At 37.8% G+C, this 27,076-nt stretch overlaps 1 protein-coding gene across 3 annotated transcripts; it reads left to right on the top strand.

Moving 5' to 3' along the window:
* On the top strand, positions 1-27,076 carry SIRT6 (sirtuin 6). Of its 3 annotated transcripts, XM_072405074.1 has the most exons (8): positions 1-130; positions 4,152-4,279; positions 8,116-8,298; positions 8,378-8,437; positions 22,282-22,377; positions 22,530-22,610; positions 22,685-22,808; positions 26,452-27,076. In XM_072405074.1, the coding sequence occupies exons 1-8, from the start codon at positions 65-67 to the stop codon at positions 26,713-26,715; spliced, it is 1,002 nt and encodes a 333-aa protein (XP_072261175.1). In that variant the 5' UTR covers positions 1-64; the 3' UTR covers positions 26,716-27,076. The 3 variants fall into 3 exon arrangements, with proteins under 3 accessions (XP_072261175.1, XP_072261176.1, XP_072261177.1); XM_072405075.1 differs by lacking the exon at positions 8,378-8,437; XM_072405076.1 differs by lacking the exon at positions 4,152-4,279 and having other exon boundaries at positions 9-130.

Raw genomic sequence — 27,076 nt, forward strand, 5'->3', positions numbered from 1 at the left:
TCTGTCTGACGTCACTTCCAGGTCCTTTTACTACTAGATTGAAACTAGAAGCTATTTTACAGAAATGTCGGTGAATTATGCAGCTGGCTTGTCTCCATACTCTGATAAAGGCCAATGTGGGCTTCCTGAGGTATGAGTAGAACGTCACATGACACGCTTCAGATTGGACTTCTAAGTCGTTAGCGTTTCCTGGTTCATTCGCGTATTTGTTCTGTTTATTGGATCCGTGCCGTGTGTTTGAGTTGTGACGTATTTTGGCGATGTAACACGCTCATAGTTGCAGCATTCTGTGTTACATTAAAAAACATGGAAACGGGGGGGGGGGGTCGGGTATGTTACTATAACCGATAGAAGATCATTTGATGTGGAGGTTTTCCACCCAGATTACCAAACAAACGTGCCAAAATGTAGGGTTGAATAGCAGTTTGGTGGGGATTTTCCTGTATATTGGCCCTGTGGAACATTGCTTTTAGGGATGATTTGTATGACAGAGCCTGCAAGGCACTCTGTGCTCTATATCTGAAAAAAGAGAAACAATGTCATAGCTCACCCATGCTGAGGATATGGAAATGTTTACCAGCTCTCTCCAGGGAGATATGAATGGATTTGTCTCCATGCTGCATCCCTCCCTCTTGTATGTTTTTGTTTACCTTGTGATGTCCTGAAAAACTATTTTGGAATTCTCTGTTTTTTTTCTAGAAGTCTTCCAGGACCACAAGGCAATATAGACATATTGAGATGAAAGAAAACTCAATGGATTAGTTGAGGACTATACAGTATCAAGAAGCTTTGGAAAAGTGTGATTTTATAAAACATATTTTTTAACCAATTTAAAAACAGTTTAAAACATTGTTTCTGTAAGATAATGATGTATCAAACATGCTATAGTTACTGGCAGCAACTTGGGTGTAAAGCTGCGTACACACGGCAAATTTTTCTCGCCCGATAATCGGTATCGGCCAATTATCGGGCGAAAATCTGCCGTGTGTACAGTCGGTGTCGTCCATCGTCCGACGACTGTCCTGGCGGATCCATGGACGACGACCGATCCTAATGAAAGGGAAGGGGAGAGCGCGCAGCAGGGTGCCGCTCCGTCGCTCTCCCCCTCCCCTCTCCATAGAGCATGAACGGTGCTGTATGTACAGCATCGTTCATGCATCGTGCAGTCTTTTCTCGTTGGAAAGGATCGTGAAAGATCCTTTCCAACGAGAAAAATTGCAGGTGTGTACGCAGCTTAAGGATTGCACTGAATCGGGATAGAAGTGTGTGGAGTTAATAAGGTGCCAGAATTCACATATCTACAGCTCGCGTCTTACATTGCTAATAAGAAGCAGGGATACCCAAACATCTACAAGAAACCCTTTATAACCTCAGAATGTGTAACTTATGCCTTTATAGTTGAAGTTGGAACATTTAAAGAGGAACTAAACTGAAAACTGCAAAAAAAAAAATATACACCTAACTTTTAATCCTGCAGGGCACTCCATTCCATTCGGGGTTCCCCTGCATCAGGTCCTGTGTCGTCCTGGCATCAGTCCCGAAGCCGTCGCTCCGGGCACTGACATCTTAGTCTCTTTTTCCAGGTTCCTCATCCTACCTCACCTGACCCAGGCGCGAGATCGGGTGACATAGGATGGGGAAAGAATCTTGCCGATCTCACTGCGCATGCACAGGATCAGCAAATTTTTCTCATTGTGCAAAAAGGCTGCTTCTGCGCATGCCTGAGATGCTCGGGCATGCGCAGAAGGAGCACCCAAGAGCCTCCCGGGATGCGTGACATAGATATCCTGGGAGGCTTTGCACTCCCATTCATTTTCGACCGCCTACCAATCGAAAATTAGGGGGTGGTGCTGCACCCTTTAAAAAAAAAAAAAAAGAAAACAGAATTTTTACATTACATATAAAGGGCCGTCTACCTTTTTATGTAAAGTGAAATTTCTGAGTGTAGGTACGCTTTAAGTAAGGAACATTAGGACTCAGTTGGCTTAGTTGTCAGCACTCTTACCTTTGCAGCACTAGTTCACAGTACTGACCAGTACTCTATCTGCAAGGTGTTTGTATGTTCTTTCTGTGTCTGCATGGGTTTCCTACCACATCCCAAAAAAACATGCAGTAAAAATTAATCATCTTTCCCTCAAAAGAAAAATTATCCCACAATATTGACCTATGACATTAAATTGTGAGCTCCTTGAGGGACAGTTAGTAATATGACAAAGTGCTGCGTAATATGTCGGCTCAATATAAATAATGCCTAATAATATTAAGGAATTCCTAAAATAGGCATCAGGTAACCCATTCTCTAAATATTATATTCGTATCTCGCGGTATATTAGTGTGGTGGTCTGTATAATGTATTTTACATTGCTGGCCAGTGGGACCCTTACAAATTGACACCAGTAAACTTTTTGGCTATTTAAATTACCTGACAGATATAAACTGCTCATTGCTCAAGGAACCCCTAGAAATCTCTTTAGGACCTTCTTCACCTGCCCTAATATCATCTTTTAATAACTATGGCGTGTTGGATACAGGGTCGCACATACAGAAAAAAGTTTGTTTTTTTTAACGAAAATGTAAAAAAGTAGGTCAAATAAAATGTTGTTTTTTTGAAAATTACACTTTTTTTTGTTTTTGATGATGTATGTTTTCCTGTGCTTCTTGATATGTATATTCCCTAAACTACTCTGAAGGGTTTTTTTTCACAATATGTTTTGAGTTTTTTTAAATCTCAATTGCCACTGACCAGCTCTGCAGAAAGACCTAATTTTAGGGGCCAATCAAGATGTAACACAGTATGCTACGGCAGGTGTCCCCAACCCCCGTTCTGCTGTCTTGAGCCGTGAGAGCATGAAGACCAGCGGTGGTACACGTCTCTGGCTGGTGCACTCCCCAGCGGGGTCAGGAGAAGGCAATTACCAGTGCCGCGGACCATGTCTCCCATACGGATCGCAGGCTTACAGCAGTGGGCCTGTTGTGTCTTTGGACACAACCCACCCATTCTCCCATTGCAGACTCAAACCAGTGGGCAGGTTCTGGCATTATGACGTGATACAGGACTCCAAGTCTGTAGATTCAGTGGTCTGTGAGCTGCAAAGGTTGGGGACCACTGTGCTACAGTACATGTGGCACTTTTCAAAAATAGCCTAATACTATATTTCACCCCACCCCATATATCCATTCCATCTCTCCTCCAAGGATTTAACTTCTTTTAGCAATTTCAAAGTAAATCTCTGTAAATCAAAGCTCTTAAGTAGTTTGCTTCCTCACATGAACATTCTCCCACAATTCCTTTACCTATTCCAAACTTCCCATTGCTTTGTCCCCCTTATTCTTACATAATGTTCCTCAAACATTTCATGACTATGCATGGGACTCCCAACATGGGCAAATTATTATATAAAGCTAGATGTGGGGTTGGTGCTCCAAATGTTATTTTATATTACCAAGCCTCACTATTAACCAGACTAGTTGACTGGTTTCATAGCAGTGCCTGTAAAAGTTAAGTGGGATCTTGGGGTTTACTGGTTTTCCTTGATCTCCCTGCGTCTTTTGTTCAGTCTTCTAACTTACCAAATATCATGTCGGCTCTTCTAGACCTCTGGGATCATCTAATGCAAACACTGCATAATTCTGCTGACCAGGGCCTTATCACTCCTTTATTTGGTAAACCTGCTGTTGGCTCCCAGCAATATCAATCATGGCATAGAGACTCGCATTACCGACTTGGCAACATTTTGCAAGGAGGCCAACTACTTTGTCAACTCTTCAAATTACAAGCTCAGAGTCCTTTAATGGCTTCACCGTTGTTAACGCTTCTTCTTAATTACCAGTTTTTTGGACAGTATCTTTGCTAAAGCTCACCCCGCACCCCCCCCCCCCAGGTTTTTCACCAATTACAATTGGGACCTTTGGACCTATTCATGTGATCTTTTGAATCTCATACTGGGGATCAGTTGTCTAAAGTCTCCTCAATGATTGTAAGCTCTTCGGGGCAGGGTCCTCGCCTCCTGTATCACTGTCTGTATTAGTCTGTCATTTGCAATCCCTATTTAATGTACAGCGCTGCGTAATATGTTGGCGCTATATAAATCCCCAATTAAAAGCAGACTTTTCAGATTTTGTTTTTTTTTTTTTTTGTTTTTTTGCTGTAGATATTTGATTCCCCAGAAGAATTGCGTGTGAAGGTGCAGGAGCTTGCTGGAATGATCAAAAGAGCCTCCTATGTGGTATTTCATACTGGAGCAGGAATCAGCACTTCTTGTGGGATCCCTGATTTTAGGTTTGTGCTTTTAAAAGTATATGCATTTAACCACTTTCTTAAAGGTTTATGATTATTGCAGGTTTAATGTAAAAATTCTACACAGAGCATATTTTTATATTTGCAGAATAGATATAATCTGTTGCAGGGAGAATAAAGTTACAGTATTGTAAGAAGATATTTTTGTACCAAGGACCAAAAAAATAGATCAGATTGATTATTAGGTGTCAAATAATTGTAAACATAATTATTTGAGACCTAACATTCAATCAAATTTCACACAAATGTGTGATATAAAATGGATGATGTTTTAATATGTACTGAAAATGTAATGCCTTAAAAGTCCTGTGATCGATATTTTTTTTGGTCCTTGGTACGAAAAAAAAAAAAATCTTCTTACAGCACAGTTATAAAATTTGGGATGTGGCATTATGGCAAAAAGGTTGTTTTGGGGAAAGGTAATATTTTAAAAGTAAGGTATAGTAAGATACATTATAAAGCTACAATAATTGCTATGCAAAATATAATAGTTTTTTAATCCGATATTTAGTCAAACATTCCTAAATTAGAACTTATATACAGAGGATCCCCATAAAACTTGTATACACACTTCAGTAGTTGTGATCATTATTTCTCACCCACATCATAAGGGTCTGGATGCTATTGGTGACCACTCGGCCATTCTGAGCACCAAATGTGACTGCAGAAATCAAACATGATATACGGCTACCTTTTGATTACTATATAAATCCAGTTATAAAGCTTTTATACAGATATTTTGTGTATACATATTTTTTGGCCCCTCTGTATGTTGTTAGATTTTTGGGTCAGGATTTTGACAGATGTTTAAACCTGTTGATATTTTAGCTAATGTGGACCTGTATTAGAGATTTTGTAGTATGGCATTGGTGAGATTATTTTAAGAATATCAATTTCCTGCATGTAAACCTAAATCCCCCCCACCCCCTTACCCTTCAAGTTTGTGCACATGAGAAATGGCTCTGCCTCTGCAGGAAGCGCAAGAATCAAATAGATAAAAAAAGGCTCCCATGAGTGCTCCTAATCAGTTATTTCTGCTTCCTACCTTTAGGGAAAACTTATCTCCAGACTTTTTGCCTCCCTAGGCTTGAGTTAAGGTGCGTACACACTTCCAATTTTTATCGTTCCAATCGAACGACGAACGATCGATTGGGCAAAAAATCGTTCGTAAAAAAGTATGACGCCGACGAACGAGGAAAATTGTTGGAAACGAACGAACGGACCGGCGGATCGGATTGGGCGACGATCGTTGAACATCGTTCGTGTGTACGGTCGTTCGTTGATCGTCCATGTTCAGAGCATGCGTGATGAACGAACGTCCGTTCACTTTCCTGTCGTGCACATAGTTTCTCTATCGCTTAAACGATCGTATCTATTGTGTGTACAATATCTACGAACGATCGTGTCGTTACCTCTATGTGCAGGATCGGTGCTATACGATCGTTCATATATATCGTGCAGGAACGTTCGTCGTTCGTTTTCCGACGATAATAATTGGAAGTGTGTACGTAGCTTTAGTCCTAGGTAGATAAACCCAATGGAAGGGGAGGCTTTGAACTGGCTCTGACTTTGACCTTCTGTCGCCTTCAGCCTCAAAAAAGCCTATAACCACATGGCCACACTGCTGGATTAAAACAGCCCAAAGCACTCTGCTATGCAGCATTCAGTGAAATTCTGAACAGACTTTGGTCCCCTTCTGTACATCCCTCATCATGGGGAGGGATAAACACTGAAAACAAAATGTGGCTTTGTTCCTAAAAAAAAAAAAAAAAGGAGGGTTAACCTTAAACCCAAGGATTAGGGTTGCTCCTTCATGGGATTTAGAACCTATTTTTTGACATCCTTGTTGTTTTTCCTAAATTCTATATATGAGAAAACGCCACACAAATTACCAGCAACAATTAGTCTTGAAGTTCCAATAGAATGGTGTGTTTCACTGTTTATCTTTTTCAGGGGGTTCAAGACGTAAAGCACAGAATGTTCTCAATACATTCAAGGCTTAGTGGATACTAATATCTTGGTTAGTAAGGATTGTTCTATTTAGAATGTCCCTCTCTATAGAACAGAATGGCAATGTGTGTACAGTGCTTGTTCATTCATTTATCATTGTTTTGTCACTGGAAATGCTCACAAAAGATTGTTTCCAGTGGTAAAAGTTGCAGGTGTGTATGTAGCCTAACTGGTCCTAAACTTCTGAACACCACTGTATCTTGAAACCCTATCCTGAATGTTGATTGCAATCACATCTGTATATTTAGGATGGTAAGTGTTTGCATGTAATGTAAAGATTTATTCCTGTTTCCTTGTTAGTGCCACCTAACTAAGTAAAGCAAAACAATAGTTCATTATTACTTAGACATGAAGGTCAGCCAATCTAAAAAATTTCACAAACTTTGAATGTATTCTCAAGCAAAGAAAAAAACATGGAATGAGGTGTGGCCAAACGTGTGTGTGTGTGTGTGTGTGTGTATATATATGTATGTGATAATAAAGAATTATCTGGTATTTTAGCAAGTTCTAAAATGACTTTAATAATCTAACCTTGGTGTAAAACAGCACACACCAGATTCCAACATATTTCACTATTTACCAAAATATTAAGCCAATAATGAAGAAACTATTTGTGAACAAATGAGTACACTCCATGATTAAATAGCTTGTAGAAGCACCTTTTGTAGCAATAACTTGAAGTAATGTATGACTTTGGTCTTCTGCATCATTTGGAAATTTGACCCACTGTTCTTTACAAAATTCCTCCTATAATTGAGGTTTGCAGGGTTTTGATTATGCTTGGCTCTCAACATTTCACCACATAATTTTGGGTTGAGGTCTGGACTTTAGGTGGGCCATTGCAACACCGCTTATTTTTTTTTTTTTTTTTTTTTTTTAACAGCCATGCTGTTAAAGATTTGATAGTGTGCTTGAGATTATATATATGTTCCACCCTGCAACATTTAGGTGTCCCCCCAAACTATAATGTATTGGATCAAAGCCTTATACTCGCAGCCCCACAGGGGCAGATAGTTAACGCCAGAGATGCCCTCTGTCTCCATTAATATTTTGAATGGTCTAAAGAAGCCTGAAAAAGAAAGTTCTTTTAGGATGTAGGAGCAGAAGACACTTATCAGACAACCTCCAAATACTGAATTCAAACCACAGTACACTGTGAAGACCCTATAGTATGTTGGCGCAAGCATCATAGTATGTGGATGTTTCTCATACTATTGGGTTGGGCCCTCTTATCTCATGCCAGGAATTATCAAACAGTTTGAATACATTAAATTACTTGAAGTGGTCGTGTTGCCCTGGATATGGGTATTTCAGATAGCCGCCACCATCATCTTTCTTCTTTTTGCATGTTAACCTGCTGTAAGTAAACAAAAGTTCAAATCTCAATGCGTATGCATTTGTTACATTTGTAATTATCATTACCTAGACTTATTGTTTTGTCTTGGGCAGAATAGGCTTTTAGAAGGGAAGTCCCAAACTACTGGTAAGGTTTAGCCTCTCAAGTGCCTTTCGGAAAGCCATCATTGGAAAACCAAGGACGGCAAAAGTTTCGGCCCTGTATTTTCTTTTTTTTTGTCTTATCCCGCATTACTTCTTGTAAAGATTTTATCATAAAGCGTTTTACTTTTTGTGGTTGAAGAACCCCTTTTCTTACAAGTGTGCTATCCTGGAAATCGTTACCAATAAGGCTAAATGGGCTTTGTGTGTATGTGTGTGACCTTCAAGTTTTATTTTGGCTTACACAATGTTTATGTGCTATACTTTGTATGTTTTATTACTAGAACTATGTTTTTTTTTTTTCCTTAAAGGGGCCCCAATGGTGTGTGGACAATGGAAGAGAAAGGTCTAAATCCAAAATTTGATACAACATTTGAGAATGCCATTCCTTCCATAACGCACATGGCACTTCTACAGCTTCAGAGAGTTGGTATGTTGAAGTTTTTGATCAGTCAGAATGTGGATGGTCTGCACTTAAGGTCTGGATTCCCAAGGTACATTCTATTGCAATGTTTTGTGTTGTGTTTGTAGTTTATGGATAATCCATGAATAATGACTGTCTTTGGTGTTCAGGGAACAGCTTGCAGAGCTGCATGGAAACATGTTTGTTGAAGAGTGCACCAAATGTGGGAAGTAAGTATGGTTTAAAGCAGACAGAAGCTATATAACCTAGATATGCAGACACTGCAAACGTTATTAATTCATTTACCATCACTTTCCATTCCATTGTCTTTATTCATACTATCCTTTGACTGCAAATGTTTTACTTTTCTCTTGTCATGTCTACTGAAATTGGTGAGGACAAGATTCTGTAAGTTTAAATGAAAATGCTATAAAATGCAAAAGTTACTGTCTGGTTAAAGACACCCAATGATTTATTTTTTACAAGGACATTTACAAGGATTATTCTTATCACTGTGCATGCTGCCATTAGCATTTCAGTACACAAATTAGCTTGCTGCCTTTCCCCATTAAGTAGCTCCACCTCTATGCCAAAACGCATAGTATTGATACTGTTAAAACTACACCAAAAAAAAGGATTCTTAACAACTTTAGCTGCAACTCTTGCCTTTCTGAAGGCAGCCATCTAGGTAGAGCATGGCTTTGCTTCCTTATGTTGGAGGTGGCCTTCAACTGATGAGTGGTTGCTTTCCCCAGGATTTTATTTTAGCTAAATGGGGGGGGTAACTTGTAGTCGGTTGGTAAAAAGTGGGAGGGGCAACACATGCCAATTTTAATGTTCACAATTTTGTGTTCCATAAGTATCTAGTAACCTTTATAATTGTGGCTGCTTTCTACCTCCCTGCTTTATTTTATTACAACTTTGTAATGCAAGTCACCTTTAAGCATTGCATGCAGCAGCTGAAAGAACATGCAGCAATGCTGCTGCCTCTTACAAACATAAAAAAATGTGCTTTAAAGTTTTTGTTTTTTTTAGATTTTTGCAAGTTTAAAGCCGTTAAACTGCTAATGTGAACTATGCCTCATTCTGTGAGCCTATATTTTGCTACACTGGTGTTTTCCCAAGGAGAGCAACAAGGTTACTGATCTGGACTGCAGCTCTGTAACCCCCATATCAGAATTAGAATAGCTCCTTGTAAAGGCAGGCTTGCATTGAGAATCAGGAGCTTGTCCATTCTGCTCCCAGAAGATGGGGAGTGGAAAAGATGCGCATGATGTGTATATCATGAACATTTTTTAAACAATACTACCACACCAATACCTAAGATTAAGAAGTCTTTGTTCGAATATCACAGTTTGAGATGCAGATTACCAAATAGAGGCTCGAACTTACCTTCAAAAGGGTTATACACAGACCTTACAATCAGACAAATTCGAACTCTTCTAGAAAAAAAAAACACAATACTAATAGAAAAATTCCTAAAACTATTCTGAAAATATTCTAACCATTCGGCTAAAGTTTGAGCACTGCCTAACTGATGAAAAGGCTGTCTGAAAATGTGTGAAGATAACATTTAGGTGAACCACATCATAACAAACATGTCCATAGCCATTGTAAAATTTCAAAGTGTTTTGACCCATGTAAAATAAAAAAAAACCCATGAACTTGTAATGGTGTCAAATGCCACCAGTGCTCATATATCTTTTACAAAAATACTGTACTTCTTCTAAACAGCTATAAATTTTAAACACAATATAATCTGTAACACATAGGGTATAACTCAAATTCTTTTATATACATACAGGGTGTTTTACATGGGTAAAAAAAATGTTTTGATTACTATCCATAGAACATATCTACCCTAACCCCAACTGGGATAACCCTTACCAACTCTCTCTGCAACAAATTAGTCACGAATATATCTTTCAAAAGCAAGTTGATTCCCTAGAACAATTCCTAAATTAGGAATATATTTATATGGAGGCATGACTTGGTGCTGGGGGGAGATGGCCCCTCATTAGTGACTCCCTGGCTCTAGCACGGGATATTTTGGCTGATAAACCTCTAATCAGCAGCATGATCAAACATTCCAAGGGGAGACCAATTGCCCCCCCACTGCACACACAGCTGTACAACGTGTTGTACATGCAGCATACCAGAATTGTTCAACTCCCAGTGAGGGTGATCTGGCTGATATGGACTCTCATATTAAAATCACCCTTTCAGCAGAATAGACTATCTCTAACAGACCGATGAAGAAGGAGAAGCAGTGGATGCGCAGGTATCAACGTGATGCGGCCATAGCAAGATTAGATACTATTGCTGCTATGCATAATTTACACTTTATTGTGATGAATCTTCACCTTGAATACTTCGATACTAGGTGGTGCATGGAAGTTCCTGGTTTTGCCCCCTTCCAGGTAAAATAGAAAAATGAGTGTGGGGGCATATGACAGCGTAATATCTTAGTATGTAACTGTGCAGATATCAGGTCTTTTCGATTCTTAAAACTGTTTTTTCTTTTAGTGAGAAGCTGTGATGGCAGAGGCACAAGCAAGTTTCACGTCGTTGGAGTTACGGGCCGTCATGAAGTTTTTGTTTCTCCAGGTAAAGTCAGCAAAACACATTCACACTGAGATGTCACAAACACTGGGGGAGAAGTGTTCTTCCTACAGCACTGTCAAAACCTGGATATCTCATTTCAAGACTGGGCATTTCACCGTTGAAGATGAGCCCCGCAGTGGGCCTCCAACCTCAACTGACTTGGCAACCTGCGTTGCTGTCCATGAGCTGATTATTGAGGAACGGTGAATATCCACAAAGAAGATAGCCCAGATACTTGACATCTCACGGGAGGGTGTTGGGTTTTGTTATCACCACTATCCTAGACATGCGCAAGCTTTCAGCGAAGTGGGTGTCGAAATGTTTAAACAGTGATCAGAAGAAGAAATGAGTTGAAGCATCCAAAGCCGTTTTGGCCCACTTTGAAGTTGCACAGGACTTTTTGGCTAGGTTAGTGACTGAGAATGAAACCTGGCTCCACATCCATGATTCTGAAACCAGGGAACAGTCAAAGGAATGGCACCACAGCGGGTCACCGCAGCCGAAGGAGTTTCAAACCCAGAAATTGGCCCAAAAAGTCATGGTGTCTGTTTTCTGAGACAAAGACGGTATTCTGTTGGTGGACTACCTACCTCAGGGCTGTAGTATCACCGGACAGTATTATGCTAACCTGGACCAGCTAAAGGAGGCAACTAGGATGAAAGGCCATGGAAGGTTGACCAAAGGGATCCTTTTTTGCAGGACAATGCACCTGCGCACACATCCTAAGTTCTGGCTGCCAAATTGAACACCCTGGGTTTCCAATTGGTCCACTATCCCCCCCACTCACCTCACCTGACCTGGCTCCTTCAGACTGTTCTCTGTTCCCGAATTTGAAGAAAAACCTGAAGGGGCAACATTTTGAGCACATTTCTAACGTCAAAGATGCTGCTGAGAGCTGGTTTGCAGCCCAACCAAAGGACTTTTATTTGAATGGTCTAGAAAAGCTGCAACTACACTGTACCAAGTGCATCAGTCTCAGGGGAATATGTTGAATAAATTTGGTTTTTCATAACTCTGGCTCTCTTCTTTCTCGGCAAAGCCAGGAACTTCTCAGCACCCCCTCGTATTAGAGGCAGAAGACAAAACATTCCTATAAGGCAGCGGTCGCCAACCAGTGGAGCATGACTCATGTCTTTGTAGTCTTAGCTGTATGAGGCAACTGTTGGTGAGCCGTATGCAAATACAAATTCATATCAGATTATTTTGTTTTAGTTGTTTATTTCTCATATGCTCTTTTAGGTATGTACGACCTTACCTGTGTATTTTCTTTAACCGTTATATTAAATGAACTCAAATAGTTTGACTTTGATAACTATCATTTCTTGTTTGGTCTTAGATTTTAATGAAATAAACCCATAATGAGTGAAAAAAGCAAACAAATATTTAGCATTTCTTTAGTAATACCAGAGATAATGAAGAAAATGCTACTAATGATAATAGTAATAATAGTAATACTTCACTTAACCATGAGCTGATCAATGAATCGGAGCTCCACAGTCCTCGTCAGGCTCCATTAGGAAGGTCATTATTTTACAAATGTATATAAAAAGTGTTCTTTTTTTTTTTTAATTCATAATAGTCTGTGGAATTTAAAATTTTATGATTTTTTTTCTATTTTTCCCTGTTTTTCTCTGTTTGAATGTTTGCTTTGCTAACTAATAAGTTATGGTCATATAAGAGGTTTACAAATGTTGATTGTTTTTTTTCTCTGTAACATATCCCATGCGCACAATCAACCGAATTGTTTTTTGATTGTGATTTCATTGTTATTGATACGTTTCACCTTTGTAGTACCACCCACTTTCCCACCATCCTCAAGATCCCAAGTGTCGATAGCGCTGGATGATCCTAACTTGTAAATCCTACCATACCCCTCTGCTAAAAAAAATAAAGCTCAACCTTAACCTACTGTTTAAAAATCAAATATGGCTCAACAGTCATTATGAAGCTTCCACATTCAAATTTTAGTTCCACACAATGTTAAGGGCTTTATAATGCCAGGAAAATGCTCCCTTTTGCTAGGTGATTTTAAAAAGGCAAAAATTGGGATCACTTTTCTCCAGGAGATTTACTTCAAAAGTGAAAGTATACCCAAGCCAACTAACTACTTTATGCAAGCATCTGATGCCACTGACTCCTCAAAACAAAAGGGGTGTTAATCATAATCAGTAAGAGCTCTGTTTTTTTTTTTTTTTCAAACTACAACCCTAATAGACCTAAATGGTCACTTCCTCCTTGCAAGGCACAATTGCAGGGAAAGCTGTAAGTTGGCCAATCTGTACTTACCTAACAATGGTCAGGACTATTTTTTTTTTTTTTTTGGGAGGTGACTTCAATGTCCCTCTAAATCCATTGCTGTGATACTTCCAATAGTAAATCATCTATGTCTTCTAAAGCTCTTAAGAGAATGAAGACAGCCCTTTAATTTCTCAATTTATTAGGTCCTGGCATGCACGGAGTCCCACTGAATTAGACTACATTTTTTATTCAAACATTTATGATAAATACTTTCAAATTGATTTTTTTTTCGTTTCGCAATCTGATATACCTGAAGTACAGCATGTCCCTATTGGCATACAAGTACATTCTGATCACTCCTCCATTTTTCACTTTATGAAAGTGTTAAAAACTGGCGTCTTAACCAAATTCTAGACCCTCATCTATTCAGAAGGAGGAAGTAATCAAGAACTATTTTAATGACAATTCTACATCACTGGTGATTCTCATGTTTTTTTGGAAAACCTACAAATGTACCCTTTAGAGGGGAATTCATCAAAATAGGCAACCAAAAAAAGAAAGGAGAAGAGCAAAAGATACATGCTTTGCTATTGGAAATAGCACAAATTAAATCGGTACACAAACAGTCATTAGCCCAGTTAGTAGCAACTACATTAATATTTTTTTATTTTTTTTTTTTAATTGGTTTTCAAGAATTATTTACTTTCCATAAAATAAAAGTATCATACAGATTCAATGTACATTAACTAAACTTGAGATCAAAATTAAAACAACATACATCATACAATATGAGTAAAACACAATACTTGTACAGTGTAATCATTATATCAACCTGATAAAATTACCTTTATTAATACACCTTTATTAATTTGAACAGGGACATCTTTAGTATAATAAAAAAAATTGTTAATGATAATTGGCTGGGTCAGTTATCATCTAAATTTGTATTGAATTCAGGAAAAGAGGGTTTCCACAATTATTAACATACAACTGGGGGATTGTTATCTAGAAGACAGTAGGCATACTATGTGGTCTATTCAAATGTGGAAACCTTACTCTTTCTGGTATTTAGTAAAGTAAATGTATGAAAGTAAAGCAATGTATGATTCCCAGACCTCAAAAAACCCAATAACTCTGGTCTCCTTGGCTAGGGAGGTTTCAATCCACTTAATCTGGAAAACAAACCAAAGTTTTTCCAGAAAACAGTGAGAGTGTGGTGGGGGGTGGGGGGGGGGGGGGGGTATAATCTAGTTTTGTAGGATGGTTTTCTTTGCCACCAGTGAAATTTATTTTTATAAATATATATATGTGTGTGTATATATGTGTGTATATATATATATATATATATGTCTACACGGAGGTTTGTGATAATAAATTATAAATTCTTTTGGGGGCTTATCTGATGTCCTGTTGGATGTGGAGAGTCATCTTTGTGTTTATGGTTGCATTAAAGTCTCCCACAATAATCAAATGCATATATTGCCCTCCTTGTAGATTCTGTAACAATTTAGTATAAAATTGTGAAAAATCAGTGTCCTTAAAGAGCTGAGCTCAGTTATTTCAAAGCCATTATTTCAAATTTTTACAGACTCTTTAGTCACTGGGATGGTACCAGTGGATTGGGGTAAGGCCAATGTGTTTCTATCTTCAAAAAGGGAGCCATTACCAGGTAACTACACACCGGTTAGTTTAACGTCCTTAGTTGGACTGGTCCTAGAGAGTTTGATAAAGAACCACATAGAGGGGTTTCTGCTAGAAAATAATATTATTAGTGATAGTCAGCATGACTTCAAGAAAGACCAAAGTTGTCAAAAAAATTTACTCTCCTTTTAAAAGGAAGTAAGTAAACGGGTACACAGTGGAAAAGCAGTTGATATAGCGTACTTGGACTTCGCTAAAGCATTTGACACAGTGCCCCACAGACAGTTAATATGCAAGTTAGGGTCAATAGGTTTAGAAATGTCAGTCTCTAAATGGACAAAGAACTGGCTTAAAGACCACACCCAGAGAGTAGTGATTCATGATTCATACTCTGAGTGGTCTAAGGTTATTAGTGGTGTACCCCGGTGTTCAGTGTTAGGTGTTTTACTGTTTAACATATTTATAAATGATATAGAGTTTGGGATTAAAAGTACCAATTCTGTGTTTTGCAGATGAAACCAAACTACCGTATTTTTTGGACTATAAGACGCTCCGGCCTATAAGACGCACCCAATTTTAAAGGAGAAAAACCTAGAAAAAAAAGATTCTGAACAAAATACTAAAAAATCACTCTGTGTCAATGTATCCCCTTCTAATCACTCTGACACAGAGTGATCAGAAGGGGATACATTGACACAGAGTGATTAGAAGGGGATACATTGACACAATGTATCCCCTTCTGATCACCCTGTGCCAAAAAATCATACTCACCCGATACCGCGATGCTGTGGGCTTCTTCTTCTCCTCGCTCTCCTCCCGGCTGCAGCGCGTGTCCCCTCCTCCTCTGAGCGAGGAGAAGCCAACACGCATACCCCAGCGATCCCATAAGCAGGCTGATCCAGCCTGCTTACCGGATCGCGAGGGCACGTGTGCCGGCTTCTCCTCGCTCAGAGGAGGAGGAGACACGCACTGCAGCCGGGAGGAGAGCGAGGAGAAGAAGAAGCCCACAGCATCGCGGTATCGGGTGAGTATGATTTTTTTTAATTACTGGTATATTTAACATGTATTCGGTGTATAAGACGCACCCACTTTTCCCCCCCCAGTTTTGGGGAAGAAAAAGTGCGTCTTATAGTCCGAAAAATACGGTATGTAACGAAATTAAGTCCATACAGGATGTCTATAAACTACAAGCAGACCTGGATGTACTGTTTGATTGGACAGCCAAGTGGCAAATAACATTTATTACAGATAAATGTAAAATGATGCTCTTGGGGGCTGACAAAATGCATGTCTCATACTGTCTAGGGGGAATACATTTGGGGGAGTGAGTAATGGAAAAGGATCTGGGGGTTCGGGTAGATCATAGATTTAATAACAGCATGCAATGCCAAGCTGCAATATCAAAGCTAGTAAAGTACTTTCTTGTATCAAAAGAGGAAAAGACTGCAAAGATAGAGACCAAATCCTGCCCCTGTATAAAGCATTGGTCAGACCACATCTGGAATATGCAGTCCAGTTTTGGGCACCTGTTCACAAAAAAGACATTGTGGAATCGGAGAGAGTGCAGAGAAGGGCAACTAAATTAATAAAAGGAATGGAGGAGCTCAGCTAAGAGGAGAGATTAGCTGAACTGAATCTAGGTACATGTACAGAAGAGAAAAGTGAAAGCTGTTTTTTTTTTTGCCAAAAATAAAAAGTTTGTATTGTAATGATTTGTCACAAACAATTCTTAAAATGTACAAAGGTAGAATAGGTCTTGACCCATTAGCGTCATTGGTGTAATCACACCAATAGACTAGACAAATGTCTTCCCTGGCTAGGTACAATAATGAGTTCAGTGAGTAGAAGCTTAACGTCTCTTGTCCCCATGCCCTTATCGGCTTCCTCAGGGGATGTATAGAGATCGCTAATTTGCATGCTGGATACCGAAAATACATATAGATATGCAACTAGTTGATGCATAAATGCAGTATTCAAAACTCATATCATCACAATTATTTTAAAGTAAAAGAATATATGTGTATTGATAAAGGTTATTTATATTGACTTTTCAGGATAATTGAATGCAAGCATTATATTTTAAAAACAAATCATAGCATGGTATTTATCAATATAACTCTTTACCTATAATATACCTAAATATCTGAAATATATTGAAGTATCTTACTTACTTTACTTATTAGTTGTTTAACCCCAGATGTATGTCAGGGATGGTGGATTAGTAGTATAATGATGATGACACATTTCCTAGACAGTGAGAAAGTTGATGTATGTTTAAATAATGGGCATATATGAAAATGATGAGTAGTGAATATGAATGATTGTTTTAAAGGAAATAATACATTTATATAAGTGGTCTGGAATAAAGTAAATTTAATGAGCAAGTCAAACTTGATGGGTGTCTTATATTATCAGACAGGAGTAAATGAAAGCATGAACATTAGAAAATAAAACCCAGGTTTTACTCTTCTCTTCTGTACATATATGTATTTAATCAAATTCAGGGGAGGCACTTACTAAGCTTTACCAGGTATAATTGCTTCCGGTTTGCATTTGTATCTGAATCTATTCTTCCTTGAGAAGAGACGTTTAAGGGAGGATATGATCACCCTGTATAAATATATAAATGGTCCATATAGAGAACTCTTTCCAAATATTCACTTTGAGATCATTACAAAGAACACAAGGGCACTCTTTGCGTCTGGAGGAAAAGAAGTTTAGGCTCTGAATAAGGGATTCTTCACTGTAAGGTCTGTGAAAATGTGGAATCGGCTCCCTCAGGAAAAGTAGTTTCAGCAACTACTATAGATTGCCTCAGGATAAAGCTGGATGCTTTTCTTAAAGCACAGATTTTATGGGTATTAATGCTTTAAAGTAAAGATAACCGAGACCTTTGATCCAGGGAACATCAGATTGCCCCATGGAATCAGGAAGGAATTTTTTTCCCTAATAAAGCAAAACTTACAAGGGTTTTTTTTTTTTTTTTTTTTGCCTTCCCCTGGAGCAACTATGTCCATAGGTTTTATATCTGGGATATGTTTATTTCCCTAGTGGTTGAACTTGATAGACTTATGTCTTTTTTTAACCTAACCTACTATTTACCTATGTAATTGCCATGGATAGAACACCATCAAATACAAAACTATAATATATCTACTCTCCTTGTCCAACTCCACTGACAAAACTTTGTATGGTAATTTTTTACGAAAAAGGATTGCCGTCCCTTTCGTCTTTGTTTTATAGGTAGTGGCAAAAACTTTTCCAATCCAAAAATCCCTCAACACTGCCTCCGCCTCGACTTTCCAATGTGTCTCTTGTAAAACTACAACATGTGGGGATTTGTGTTTCAGGTGTATTAGCACCTTTTTCCACTTTTAGGGACTATTAGGTCCTGCCTCCTTCCCTGACCGTAATTTAAGCCTTTTTTAAGTAATCGTTTAAGGTTGAGGTGTTTGGGTTTCAGGAGGAATTATGGACATTGCCAAAACATTTTCTGATTTTCAACTTTTCTTGCCGAGGTCAGTCCCAGCGAGCCAAAAAACCACACAGACTGCAAACCAATGTCATTTTACAACTCAATCTGTATGATACCAAACCAAAATACCAGTCAGAGGGTTGGGTAATCAGTACAAATACATTTCAAAAAATATCAATGTTAGTCCAAACTGAATGAAATTATACTCCATATTCAAAATACACATTTATACTCAGAATATTCAATGCATGTAAACATTTTTCAGTTAGATGCTCCATCAAAAATTTTTACTAGTGGATTATATTTACCAGCCAGACCTTATCTAGTTGAGAGGAATGTTGGCCTTAAGATGATTTGGTTATGGTGCAATCTGATTCTCCCGTTGTATGTATAATGCTCAAAGTCGGGGTTGGGTCATCAAATATTTTCGTTTCGCTAGCCCATGAAACACCGTTTCGCTAGGTACATCAAGGTGAACCATGTCCCCATTTCAACTAAACGTTGACAGACTAGAACAAATATTTTATATTTTTGTGTAACTGCTGTTTGCTGCAAGTACAGCTTCCTTGTCAATTCCCTAGAACAATCTTCCTATTACTGGCCTTGGTCTTTGACTTGTAGAGACTCGTGGGCTGTTAAGAGAGGGAGGTTGAGGCTTAGCATGAGGTCAGCCGATAGAATTTTTTGTAAATCCAGGCCTTTATATTATTAGGAATGCCAGTAACATTTAAATTTGAGCGTCTGTTATGATTCTCCAGATCTTCTACCTTTTCCTCCATGGATGAAAGTTGAGTGCACAGAAGGGTTTAGTTTGCCTTGCATTTCGATGACTTGATCCTTCAAGTTACTTACCCGTTGTTCCAAATTTTTGATCTGTGCCGTGTTGGAGGATATATTGGATAAGACTGTTTCAATAGTGAGTTGTAACACGTCAAATTTCAAAATCAAAGAAAGGTATTAGCAGATCAGAAACCACTCTGGCTATGGATCCCAAATGTTATGAGGACTGCAAGTCCTCCGATATGGTAGGAGGTAGGTCCTGGGCTGTAGATATTGGGAGGAGTTCCAGCAACTCTGGCGATTGAGATTGGCAGTGCTGGATCTGATTTTTGGGAGAGTTTCTTCTTCGTCTTGGGGGGTTGTTTGTGTGACTGGTTGCTCTGTAGTTTGCTCTTATATTTATCCATTGTTGCAAATATCTTAGAATAGCACTGTGAAAAACTGTCAGTATTGACTGTACCAAAAGGGATGCTGCTGCAGTCTGTGTAATCCGCCTCAATTCACTCAAGCCGTTGAAACACAATAATGGCGATTGCCCCGATACATCCAGTTAGTAAAATCAAAGTATGACCAAGAGTTGTAGAGAACAGCACTTGCCAGGGTTGCCCAGTAAATCAGAGCTCTGGGCTTTGTGGAGGGAGCAAGGCTGAAAAAAAAAAAAACCCTGTCACTCCTCTATTCCAGAACCCACTCTGTTGAAGCAATTCCCCTTTCGTTCTGGGGCGTTGCGGTGCGATACTTGCTCTTTTTCTTCAGGAGCTGTATTGTGCTGCGGCTCCCTAATTCAGCGCCCCCCGGTAAGTCAGTAGCATCCAAATTAATGCAGACATGCTTGGACCTGCAGCAACTTCTGCATAAAAAATACTTGTAGACTTTTATTCTTCATATAAAAAATTTACTATGAATCAGGAAATGAAAGTAGTAAGTTCCTAGCCAGGGTGCCTAAAGAGGCTATTTTATCATCCCAGATATATGAACTACTAGATGACAAAGGTCGCTTTACTTACCTAACCCAAGATATCGCAAAACAATTCCATCATTAATACTCATTATTGTATAGCTTGCCTGAGACTAATAGTTCTGACTATCGCACTCCAAAAATTATTTTATTTGGCAATTGAAATACACAAGTCAATACCAGTATTACCCAGACACCAATCCCACAATCTATCGCCGCAGTGTTTGCCTTTAGCAGCCCCCACTCAGCTTCGGGAGACTGGTTGCATTTCCCAGCACTCAGTTGCCCCCAGGACTTGGTGCGCAAGGGATGGTGTCTGGAGATAGGCCAGCAGCCGATCTGGAGCCTACCAATACAGAGTACAGAGCCCACAAATACTCAGTACAGAATGTCAGTAAATCCAAAAACAAGCCAAGGTCAAAACACAGGAAATCGGTCCACCAAGCGAAGTACAAAGGGAAAGGCACAAAGAGTCGGGGTCCCGAGCGGAAGTTGGTCCAGGCAGAGTTCAACGGATAGTCTGGAACAGAATAGTCAAAAATCACTCCAACACAGGTCCAGCAGGCGCTATAACAGGCACAGAAGACTGGAAGCAGAGTGGCTACAAAAGCCCCAGCAGCCAATGACAATGCAGGACTGAGTCAGGTGCTGATCAGCCTCTAAAATCCCCTTCAGCTGTGCACAGCCTACCAATTGATGCTGGGGATGCCATATAACCATCAGGCTGCATGACTAAAGAGAAGCAGGGGCTGCTGCTATCTTAGTTCTCCTGGTTGTTGCAAATGACATCTCTGAACAGAACAGTGTTTTATATTGCAATGGCACACGAGTCATCAGCCAGATGAGCATTTCCTAACGGCAATATCTTACAAACAGTATTTTACTGACATTGATTCTCTAGAGAAACCCTTTTCTGTAAATGAACTCAAATTGGCCCTTTATCAGGGATGCCCTTTATCAACCTTATTGGTATGGTTTTGATCTTGGAACAGTTTGTCAGAAAATTTTTAAAAAATACACGTATTATGGGAACTATGGTGAAGAACAAGTATTATAAATTAGCTGATAATGCTCATATTTTTTCTATTATGATACATCTTATATACTGTATGCAAGAGGTTATAGATTCCTAATCACCCTTTTTTCCCTTTCCCCTCCCTCCCTTTCCTTTTTGTTATTAGTCTTACTGTCTTTTGCACTAATGATTTTGAATATTTTAGTTATGGTTCTTTATACACTCTGTAATCCATTTTCATACAGTTATGCAAATTTTAAATTTGTAATTGTGTTGAAATGTATTTCTATTTTTAAATGAAGAACTGAAGTGTGAAAAAACATTTTATGCATACAACCCAAATATTTTTCCATATTACTATATTATGTGTTTAATGTATGGATTAATACTGTTGTAAATATTTGAATGTTTTATGTAATTTATTAGTATTGTAAAAAATATTGTACATTCTCCAAAATATATATCTCCTAATGGTTTATACCTTATTAGTGCCACATCCCAATATATGCATAAGTCAAAGGGACTTTATATTGGCAATAAACATCATACATTTAAAATTATGAATACTTTATTTACCACAACAATAAAAGCAATACATAAAAAATATTCATACACAACAATATATTAGTATTTGTGCACCTCCTAAATCATGTGATTGGCTAAGGAGGCCCAAATTAATGTTACAATCAATATCCAAGATAAAAAAAAATGGTCACAAGTTATAATATATGTCAATAGGGTCCTCTATGTAGACAAGATCAATTCACATTCTTTCTCAACGCTTTTCACAGAAACAAGTATGCTTCTTCAAGAGTATGGAAGGTACATACTATTAATAATAGAGAATATGTATCAAAATATACATTATTAAAATCACATATATAGTATATTATGAACAAAGAAACTAAATTGCTTACCTATACAATATCACAAACCACAAATAAATGACTGCTAATAACACAACTAAATAGGCTAGAGAATAGAATCAGCTCAAAAACAAGTGCCCGCTGGTCCCAGAAAATTGGGCTAATGGCGAAAAAAAGGGAGGAAAATTAAATATTGTTTAATACCATATACACTGTATTACAAAAAAAAACAATTGGTACAGTACAGTGTGTGTATGTATAGATATGATATTGGAGTGTAGAGAGGATTAGTTGTCCCGTACCAGTTGCACTGTACATACTAGTGGTCTAGTATGTCATTTAATCACCAAGAAAAAAAAGGATTTTTGTACTTGCCATTTAATTTCCTTTATTCAATTGTGTATTGAGGGTTCAGTCTCATTAGTAAATGTGCATTTTTGAATTTATTCCCCAATATGTTATAGAATATTTTATTTATACCAGCTTCTTATATCTAGACAGTATGTTCGAGATTGTGTTGTGGGAACCATGGGATTAAAGCCTACTGGAAGACTTTGTGATGTTCCCAAAGTTAGGGGTCTACGGTCATGCAGGTAAAAAAAAAAAATGTTTGCAATCTTGTGATAAATTGTTAATAAAAAAAAAATAGTTTTTAGTTTGTTTAATATAAATGGTGCATGTTTTTAGTTAGGATACAGTGTGTTTTTTCAAAGGTAATTATTTATTGACCATCATTGTCTCTCAGGGGTAAGCTGATCGATACTATTTTGGATTGGGAGGATTCCTTGCCCGAGAAAGACTTGAATTTAGCGAATGACGCCTGCAGGTAATAAGATACTAGATCTTTTCTTTAATGTTCAAAATGTAAAATTTGTTCTCACAGGATTGCTTTGCTTTTAGAAAAGCAGATCTGGCAATCACTCTCGGAACATCACTTCAGATTAAACCCAGTGGGAATCTTCCCCTTCTTACCAAGCGTAAAGGTGGGAAATTGGTCATAGTAAACCTGCAGCCAACGAAACATGTGAGTTTCAACATTTTTTGCATGCTCTTTTGCTATGTCATATATTGTTAGGATGTTAATGTTTGGAGTTTCACAGTCAGAATGTATATGCTGTGTCAAATATTGTAGGAGTTATGAAAATAATTGTCCAGTTGAATAATTCAGATTTTTTTTTGCTACCAGATTCTGAGTGTTTTATATAGTGCATTTCATTACCCTGTACTTTTTTTGTTTTGGCAGAATAGACCTTTAATAATCAAGGACCATTGATTCTGAGCATCGATTTCAGTAATTTGGTTTGGCCTGTTTAAAGTGCCAAGTACTGAACTAGTATAATGGTAGAAAAGTATAAAGGATAAAAAGGAGGGTTAATGTTCTGAACTTCGTATTAAATGCCAACCCCCTAAAATAATATTTTTTTGACAATTGAAAAAATGTGAAGAAGACAGAGGGTGTTTAACTGGCAATAGTGTATTAGAAATTAAAAAACAACATAAGTGCCTTAAGAGTTTTGATCAAAAATGATCACTTGAATAAGTAGTCCATCGTTCGTTTGTTAGCAAACAGGGATATCAGACTTTACACTATACAAAGAGATACCTCAAAGGTGTAGTCCTTGGAAGTCCCAACTTCATCTGAAGGCTAGAATTTAGAACTTTTATACTAGACATAATGCTTCTATAGTTTCAAATTGCATAGTTCTCTTATATTAGGGAATACAGTTTAATACACGGTGCAGAAGTTTGGACAGGAGACCAGTCACGTTTTGCCTACCCAGCTTCCTCGAGAGAGTGAGACTTATAATTAAGCTGATACACATAAATAAAAATGTGTATGTCAGAAGAGGAAACACTATACGCAAAGTTCTAAATAGCATTTACCATATCGTTCTGATATAATTTTATATAGTTACCCATACAATCAAATCAAAGGGTACAAACCACCCTATTTAATGCTGATGTAGTCCAAAATCACTATACAAGGTTATTTACTCTTTTGGTAATAATGGAATTACACTCACAATTAAAAAAGGGTTTAAAGCTTAAAATATCAATAAGACCTTGGGGGTAAAGTAGCTTTCAAGTTAACGATTCACTTGATCTCACATTGTATTATTTTACATCAATGTCACCTCCTCTGGAATTCAACAGAATGTAATGTAGTGCAGAGAATTCAATCATAAATTAGTCATAGTTGTGTTTGGTGCTAACATGGTACCCAGTGGGTGTTACTATTTTTCCATGTGTAATAGAATGTATATGTTCATAGATCCTTTTGTAGAAAGCTCTTTTGATTTTACCTAAATAAAACGTGCCACATTTGCATGTTATCCGATAAATGATGCCTAAGATAACACAGTCAACATAGTGTTTTTTCTAATTTTAATTTTTTTTTTATAAATTTTGTTTTTCTAACAACTTTTTTTTCTAATTTTGGTTCTGTACATTACCACAATTCATTTTAAATTAAACAACTCAGAGGCAGTTGAACTGCAGATTTGCAGCTTTAATTCAGTAGGTTGAACAAAAAGATTGCATAAAAATGTGAGGAACTAAAGCCCTTTTTTAACACAATCACTTAATTTCAGGGGCTCAAAAGTAATTGGACAAATTAAAAAGCTGAAAATAAAATGTTAATTTCTAATACTTGGTTGAAAACCCTTTGCTGGCAATGACAGCCTGTAGTCTTGAACTCATGAACATCACCAGATGCTGGGTTTCCTCCTTTTTAATGCCCTGCCAGGGCTTTACTGCAGCGGCTTTTATTTTCTGTTTGTGGGCCTTTCTGTCCAAAGTTTAATCTTCAGCAAGTGAAATGCATGCTCACATGGGTTCAGATCAGGTGACTGACTTGGCCATTCAAGAATATTCCACTTCTTTGCTTTATTAAATTCCTGGGTTGCTTTGGCTATATGTTTTGGGACATCGTCCATCTGTATTAATAAACGCCTCTCAATCATTTTGACTGCATTTAGCTGGATTTTAGTAGACAGTTTGTCTCTGAACACCTCAGAATTCATTCGGCTGCTTCTGTCCTGCGTCACATCATCAATAAAAAATAGTGTCCCAGTGCCGCTGGCAGCCATGCACGCCCAAGCCATCACACTGTCTCCGCCATGTTTTACAGATGATGTGCTATGCTTTGGATCATGAGCTGTTACACGCCCCTCTCCATACTTTTTTCTGATAAAGGTTGATCTTGGATTCATCTGTTCAAAGAATAATTTTCCAGAACTGTGCTGGCTTTTTTTTGGCTTTCTATTCTAGAGGCTTTTGAGTGGCTTGCACCTTGCAGTGCACCCTCTGTATTTACTTTCATGCAGTCTTCTCTTTATGGTAGACTTGGATATCGATACGTCTACCTCCTGGGGAGTGTTGTTCACTTGGATGGCTGTGGTGAAAGGGTTTCTGTTCACCATGGAAATGATTCGGCGATCATCCACCACTGTTGTCTTCAGTTGACGTCCAGGTCTTTTGGCGTTGCTGAGTTTCTTTCTCATGATGTACCAAACTGTAGATTTTGCCACTCCTAAAATTTGTAGCAATTTCTCAGATAGATTTTTTTCTGTTTTTGCAGCTTAAGGATGGCTTGTTTCACCTGCATAGAGAGCTGAATTGACTGCATGTTGTCTGTTCACAGCAAAATCTTCCGCATACAAGCACCCCCCTCAAATCAACTCCAAAGTCTGCAGTTTAACTGCATCTGAGTTGTTTCATTTAAAAATAATTGTGGTAATGTACAGAACCAAAATTAGAAAAAAAGTTGTCTTTGTCCAAAAAATTTATGGACCTAACTGTAATTGCTTTCTGTACCTAACTGTAAGCCACTCTTTCTAAGTGCCTCCTGCTTTGCTTGGTGTCTTAACTACTAGGCAGGGATACATATTTGTCTATTGCTCCCCAATAAACAACTCAATAAAACAGAATTCCCTTTTTGTTTTCCCTTATATGTTGCATATATATTTTGTTTTTCAGGATGCAACCAACAGGTGGAGGTGTCTGCTCTTTTTTTGTTTATCAGGCTGTTCTTTCTCTTGCACAGCTCTCTAGCTCAGGATAACCAGTAGTGCAATAGAGTAGTGACTTTTTGCCCTTCCTTCTATAATTGTGTTTCGGATGTTAAACTATTTTCTTTGCACAGTTCATAGTGTTGTATAAATCATGTCATGAATGTACTCTGTATTAACTATTTATTTAAAACACATATTGTTTTTCTTTAATATAGAATACAGTAAAAAAGTTTCAAGACAAGTTCAATATAAGGCAATGCTAACTATATTATGGTTTATGAAATTGAGAGATTTCACATTTTATCTAATGACATTCAAAAAATTCAGATAATTGTAGAATATATAACTATCTAGAAGTAATACTAAACTTTTCCCTGTTCATGCATTTTAATTTTTGGACTTTTTTTATGCAATGTGCTACAATTTACAGCTTTATAAAAGAGTTTTAAATCGATATTAATCATAACCTTTAAAAAAAAAAAAAAATAATTTTGAGATTAAGTTCTATGGAAAAATGACGACATTGGGTTAATGTGGCTTTTATTAAATTCCTATATACACAAAATTAATTTTACTTTTATAATTTCTCCAGTGTTTTTTTTTTTTTTTTTTTTTTTTTGAGTATGTTTCCTAATTAGCTTTTTTTTCCCCAAGGACCGGTATGCTGACCTTCGCATCCATGGGTATGTTGATGAGGTTATGACACAGCTCATGCAGCATCTAAATATTGAAATCCCCATATGGACTGGTATATCTACTAAAATAGAATCAAGTGAGCAAAAATTTAAAGCTGAAATTGTGTCAAACTGCAATGGAGACCTGAATTCTTTAGAGTGCCAAAAGAGCAAGAGGGAATCTTGTGTTGAGGAGGTTTCCTGTCTGCCCAAGCGAACAAAAGTTGAAACCCCTTTTATATGATTGCTTATTTGTATTCTCATGGAATATAAGCTTGTTGTAAAATATTTTCCTTTTAATATTTAGTAAACCTTAATTGCAACTTTCCTTTATTGGAAGAATAAACTGTTCTGACAAAAACAAGAAATGTTCTGTGTGGATGATTTGGGTTGATTTTGTAAGTATCGCTGTGTGCTTTAACTAGATGTGTATTCAATAGGGGTTATTTATGTAACTGCCTCCCATTCTCGCCTTACACGGATGTGCATAACTTCTGTTCCAAACAGTGTTACATAGATATCTGAAATAAACTGAAAACAAGTTGGGGGCACTGAGATGTAAAGTCTTCAATGTACCAGAATTTAATAAAACATTTAAAAATGTT

Source organism: Pyxicephalus adspersus, chromosome 3 (genome assembly GCF_032062135.1).
Source record: "Pyxicephalus adspersus chromosome 3, UCB_Pads_2.0, whole genome shotgun sequence".
Taxonomy (NCBI): domain Eukaryota; kingdom Metazoa; phylum Chordata; class Amphibia; order Anura; family Pyxicephalidae; genus Pyxicephalus; species Pyxicephalus adspersus.

Bases quoted from the DNA above. Each gene is read 5' to 3' on its own strand.
- SIRT6 (XM_072405074.1), top strand. From the start codon at position 65: ATGTCGGTGAATTATGCAGCTGGCTTGTCTCCATACTCTGATAAAGGC. The intron at 4,280-8,115 runs GTTTGTGCTTTT...TTTTCCTTAAAG, and splicing joins TGTGGGATCCCTGATTTTAG to GGGCCCCAATGGTGTGTGGA. The intron at 8,438-22,281 runs GTAAGTATGGTT...TCTTATATCTAG, and splicing joins GAGTGCACCAAATGTGGGAA to ACAGTATGTTCGAGATTGTG.